Genomic DNA, 6,000 nt, shown 5'->3' with positions numbered 1-6,000 from the left:
ATCTTATTACCTTGTAATTCTAGGTGTGTTTTATTAGTACCTGGCAACATGCCACATATTATTTTAACACATCCATCGTTTAATTCACAATCACCCAGCCTATAGTCTATTAACAGTAGAAATACTAAAAAGAGAATTATATATGTCACATATTATTTTAACACATTCATCGTCTAATTCACAATCACCCAGCCTATAGTCTATTAACAGTAGAAATACTAAAAAGAGAATTATATATGTCACATATTATTTTAACACATTCATCGTCTAATTCACAATCACCCAGCTGCAGTCTATTAACAGTAGAAATACTAAAAAGAAAATTATATATGTCACATATTATCTTAACACATTCATCGTCTAATTCACAATCACCCAGCTGCAGTCTATTAACAGTAGAAATACTAAAAAGAAAATGATACATGTCACATATTATCTTAACACATTCATCGTCTAATTCACAATCACCCAGCTGCCGTCTATTAACAGTAGAAATACTAAAAAGAAAATGATACATGTCACATATTATCTTAACACATTCATCGTCTAATTCACAATCACCCAGCTGCAGTCTATTAACAATAGAAATACTAAAAAGAAAATTATATATGTCACATATTATCTTAACACATTCATCGTCTAATTCACAATCACCCAGCTGCAGTCTATTAACAGTAAAAATACTAAAAAGAAAATTATATGGCATGTCACATATAATCTTAACACATTCATCGTCTAATTCACAATCACCCAGCTGCAGTCTATTAGCAATAGAAATACTAAAAAGAAAATGATACATGTCACATATTATCTTAACACATTCATTGTCTAATTCACAATCACCCAGCTGCCGTCTATTAACAGTAGAAATATTAAAAAGAAAATGATACATGTCACATATTATCTTAACACATTCATCGTCTAATTCACAATCATCCAGCTGCAGTCTATTAACAGTAGAAATACTAAAAAGAAAATTATATATGTCACATATTATCTTAACACATTCATCTTCTAATTCACAATCACCCAGCTGCAGTCTATTAACAGTAGAAATACTAAAAAGAAAATGATACATGTCACATATAATCTTAACACATTCATCATCTAATTCACAATCACACAGCCTGTAGTCTATTAACAGTAGGAATACTAAAAAGAAAATTATACACGTCTCATATTATCTTAACACATTCATCGTCTAATTCACAATCACGCAGCTGCAGTCTGTCAACAGTAGAAATGCTAAAGAGAGAATTATACGACATTCTGATCCCTGATGCTGATAAAGATGAATAAATAATTTACAATGTATTCCGGGGTGTCAATAGTTCTGAAAGTAGAAGGCTATGAAGGAAGAGTAGACGATGCGAGGGCCGAGTTAATTAGGGGGGTCCGGGATTGTGATATCAAACGTTTTGAGGGCAAAATAACTGGGAGATTCAAGTCTGGTAAAGTTTTAATATTTTTCTCAAAATGATGAGTTTGCAGTGAAAGCAATTTTATGAAATGAAAAGTGTTCTAGTATCTACACTGCCAACTCGACTTTAATTATATTTTTCTTTATCACACAAGGTGTTGACTTATTTTTACAGTAGTAATCAGTTAATGCATGAAAGTTTTCCTCAAAAATATACATTGAAACTAATATTATGAAAAGTGTTCTAATATCTAAAATCAACTTCTAAACTTATATTATTCATATTCATGTTGTGAATGAGTAGATAATTAAATAGTTGAAAGTCTTTTGTTTCCTCAGTGCTTGCTATTTATATAGCACATTTTGCACTCTATTCAAGCTTATTTCTCAAAGTCACTAAAGTCAGAGTCCATGTCAATGTCCATGTCAGGTGGGAGCTTTAGGAGGGCTGTGGTAGCCTCAAGTTCCTCTTCTAACGCTTATGCATCTCCCAAGTTTCTGATATAGCGGGTTCTTCCATAGCGGGCTGTGGGTCGACCTGCGTGCATGCATCGGAAGTTGTTACGAGTTGGTTCCCTTTTGGAGGCCCTGCTAATTTTTGTCTGGGTTTGGCGAACCACTGCCTTGTGACCTCATGGATGACACTGTGACATTTGCTTGCGCTTGGTCCATTCAAAGTGATGAGCATCAAAGTCTGCAACATGTCGTTCTTCATAGAAGATCTCAGGCGTCTTGAGCCTTTTGACAGCAGAAGCCCCTCGCTCTGGCCAGGCATTACTCACTGGTAAGGATAAGCACACTTCTGCTATTTGAAGTAGAAGTGGGCAAAGATGGTGATAAGTTGCTCGCATGGTCATCATATGCTGAAACTGCCATTCTATAGGAGTCTTATGGTTACACAGCTTAGTTGAAGGGCGTGTGATGTCTCGAGGTATTTGGCTTTGTAGAATTAAGATGTTGTACTTGAACTTTGTCCACTCCGTCACCAGATCATCTTTCTTGCCATTCATATCACCAGACTCCTTATAAAAAAGTCTGCTAATTTGGAGATCTTTTGTGTTCCATACTCTAAAGCTGGGGTCAGTTTTCTTTGGAACGACTGTTGGATCGAAAATTCTGAAGGATGTGAGAACATCAAGGTTGCCAGCGAATCTGTTTTTGATGTTTTTTTTAACGCCTTTACATATTTTGATGTGAAGTTGGTAAGGATATTATCTGTATGGGGTGTCATGCTTGGCAAGTCACATCTGGAGTGTCTCCCGCCAGACATGAGGTCTTTCTTCAGCTTTGTTTTGTGCTTCATGTCTTTGGCAACGTCATCTAGCAGGTCCATTGTGTAGTCAATAGCTGGTGCAATGGAAGGAAAGCTTACCCTCCCCTTCCTGAAAGGCCTTACTGAGGTGGCTGTGAATTGGTAGCACTTCGTGTAGAAGGTAGACAGTACCAAGGAATTTGAGGTTGCTGGTTTGGTAGAGGAGGCCAATTGAGGTAGAATCATTTGACTCTTTCAACACTCAGAGTTTGAAGCAATTCATCAAAATCTTCAAAGACCCCATCCATCGCCTTCTCAGTTGAAAGCCACCTGGTCCTGCATGCCTTTTTGAACCGCTTTTGAAGCTTCTTAAACTTCTGCCCATGCTCATTGAAGTTGATTTCCTTGACAGCAAGTACTGCTTTTGTGTACGCAAAAGTTTTCAAAAAGTGACCACAGTTGAGTAAGGATTTGTTCAACTTGCTTGACATAGTTCACTGTATCATTTGCATCTATCTCCACAAGTGAGTGATAAACGATGACATATACAGTGGACGTCGATCGTTGCCATGGTTTCAGTTCGTAACCTTTGAGCAACACCATTTTTTGAGCCAGTGAACACTGATTCTCCTTCACTCGATAAACTTGTCATCTTTTCCATGCTTAGTGCAGCATCTTTTACCTGGGCAATAATCACATCTGTGATTGTCTTGTCATCAGCTGACACAGAAGTAGAGTTCTCGAATGGGTCGTTGGCAGCAAGAAACGAGGGAGAAATGGCGTTCAGTTAAAAATGTACATAGCTCAATTACCATAGGAAGCATCTACCTTGGGTGACGCAATGTAAACGTAGTACATTTGCAATCTTTCAGGTGCTTGAATATACGTTCTACCTTCACACGTTTGCACAAAAGTTCAAACTGGAAATTTCTCGCCCTTCGCCTTTATTTGTTGTTTCTCATTCGTCTGATCTGTGCTTGCCTGAAAGGCGTAAGCAAAGGAGGGTCATCTGGGTAGCCTTTATCAGCCAACAACACAACTCCTACAGGCGCATTATATGATACATGATACTTTTATTCCCATAGCTATAGATTTTTCCCCTTAGCTTCTAATTTCCATAGCGGTATATAGCACCTGACAGCTGTTACATCCTAATAGCATGTGCCTGGGACATCTTAATTTTAGTTAGCAAATGCTTGGAACTTACAACCAACATTGCCATGCAAGTCACAAGCCATTATGCAAATATTTAAAATGTTTTTTTGAAAAAAAAAAAGCAAAAAAAGAGTCAGTCTTCTAGTTTCAGCCAGTCAATGATTGATTTTCCAAGATTACAGTGGTTACACTTCCATGAAACAGAATGAAAAGAAAATGTCTAATAGTTAATGCTGAGTTCTAAGTTTTATGCCTCTATGGTAGACACCCGAACTTGGTAGTGTACGTATACAGTCCTTTGACTATACGTTGTCGTCTGATCGGATCATCCCTACGCGCCTAGACCGAAAAGGATAACGTGTAAATTACCCAGAACTTGCGTCATCCAAACGCTTGCCAGTTTAAATCTTCGCCGTATGCTCGAGGCGTGGTTTTAGCAAATTAAATGGGATTGAAAAAAGCGAGCTCAAGACGTGTTAGATAATATATGCGGCAGCTAGTAACTGAATTAATTATCCCCATGATCCTTTTCGGTCTAGGCGCATAGGGATGATGCCGATCAAACAACGTTTAGTCAAAGGACTGTAGATAAAGATTAAAGTACACAAGCAAGCTACACTGGTTTGTAGATAACCTGTACTTTTGTAATCCATTACTCAACCACCTTACTAGAGTTGTTGTTTAGTGCTTTCTTATTTTAATGTTGCACAATAATACTAATACTGTGTATGTACAGTTAACAGTATTGCAGCACAATGTGTAATTATTCAACGCATGACTATAAATCAATTATTTTCAAATAGATCTTTCCTGAATTTACTTGGATAATAATACAATGTTTTCAAGTCAAGTGGACCTTCATCAATATATGAATAAAGTTCAGTCATCCTTGACATGGAAACTTTAAGTTCTATTATTTAGGTAACCAAAATTATAGCAAATCAATTGCAATTTTAACTTTCCTTGTCATCTGACTCAGGTAGGTTGTCATAAATGCCTGCATAGTTGCTTTCTTTTAACTGTGGGTGGATATTAACTAAGAGGTTCATCATGTCATCTGAAGTGGGGATATCTCCAAAAAGGTCATCAAAGATCTCTAGTATTTGTAGAGCATGCTTCATTGAATATACTGGTGATTTCATGACATCTTCAAGAGAAGATTGTACAGCTGATATCAACAATGTCCTAAATTAACTCATCAGAAAACCCACGACAAGAAGCCTTGCTGAACAGCAGTCCCCTGCCTCTTTCTGATCACTGCAGCTCTTTCAGAGCATTATATAGATCTATCTTATCATCCTCTGATACAGGCCTTGTAAATGTTAGAACACTGTCATATGACTGCGAAAAATCTTTTTCAATTTGCAGTTCGGGTGCAGCACATGTGTCTCCTTGACACAGACAAGATTCCCTGCAGTTGGTACAGCAGTCATGTCCTTGTTCAAGTGGCTTGATACTTTCATCAAAAGCTTTGTAGCTTGCAACCCTCAGACATCCCGATGCCCTAACAAATGACTTAACATCATCTTCACATTGTGAAAGCTGATGTCCATGAAAAATAACTACAACATCTGATGTGACATTATGTCTTCCAGCACGCCCAGCTTCTTGATGGTGATCAAGTATATTTCTAGCAGGACCCCAGTTTACAACATAACGAATGTCAGGGAAATTCTCACCCATGCTCAAGGCACTTGTAGCTGCAATTATCTGTTTCTTACCATTGCTTTTCAATTCTTCCATGACGCTCTCCTTGCATCCTTCCCATTAATTTGAATGAAAAATGCCAACCAGGCAGTCACTAGGTTTTTTTGGATGACCTGGGTGAGTATGCATTATTTCCCAAGTGAAGTAGTAATCTGTTACAACAGTTGCAACATCTGTGATGGTGTTGCAAAAAATTATAGTCTTTGGCATTGTGTTACCATTTTCTTTTGCAAGTTCGCTAAGTTTTTTCTAGTCGGACTTATAAAACCAACGATTTCAGGATTCACCTTGTGTTCACTTTCTTGGCCGATTCTGAATTTACCTTCCAAGAACGTGTTTGCTTTTCATTAAAACGCGACTTTTTTACTACTTTTAAAGCCCAGCCAGCAGGAAGAGGGTCACATTCTTTGGAATACGTCATTGATGTAGAGCCTTGAATCCTGGTATAGACACCTGCAGCTCCGGT

At 37.7% G+C, this 6,000-nt stretch overlaps 1 protein-coding gene and 1 pseudogene across 1 annotated transcript; both read right to left on the bottom strand.

Annotated features, from left to right (window-relative positions):
- Positions 1–1,800: 1,800 nt before the first annotated feature.
- Positions 1,801–3,435, bottom strand: LOC148908545 (zinc finger MYM-type protein 1-like; annotated as a pseudogene).
- Positions 3,436–5,081: 1,646 nt separating this feature from the next.
- Positions 5,082–5,570, bottom strand: LOC116306776 (uncharacterized). Its single transcript, XM_089035922.1, has one exon. It carries the CDS (start codon positions 5,568–5,570, stop codon positions 5,082–5,084), a length of 489 nt encoding a protein of 162 aa, XP_088892048.1.
- Positions 5,571–6,000: the final 430 nt, after the last annotated feature.

The sequence above is a fragment of the Actinia tenebrosa genome, unplaced genomic scaffold (genome assembly GCF_029948245.1).
Source record: "Actinia tenebrosa isolate PJP-AT-01 unplaced genomic scaffold, QUT_ActTen_1.0 PGA_scaffold3__52_contigs__length_22856419, whole genome shotgun sequence".
Taxonomy (NCBI): domain Eukaryota; kingdom Metazoa; phylum Cnidaria; class Anthozoa; order Actiniaria; family Actiniidae; genus Actinia; species Actinia tenebrosa.
The sequence above is the reverse complement of the archived record's forward strand: the minus strand, read 5'-3'. Positions and strand labels throughout refer to the sequence as shown.

Excerpts from the sequence above, each read along its gene's own strand:
- LOC116306776 (XM_089035922.1), bottom strand. The coding sequence starts at position 5,570 with ATGGAAGAATTGAAAAGCAATGGTAAGAAACAGATAATTGCAGCTACA.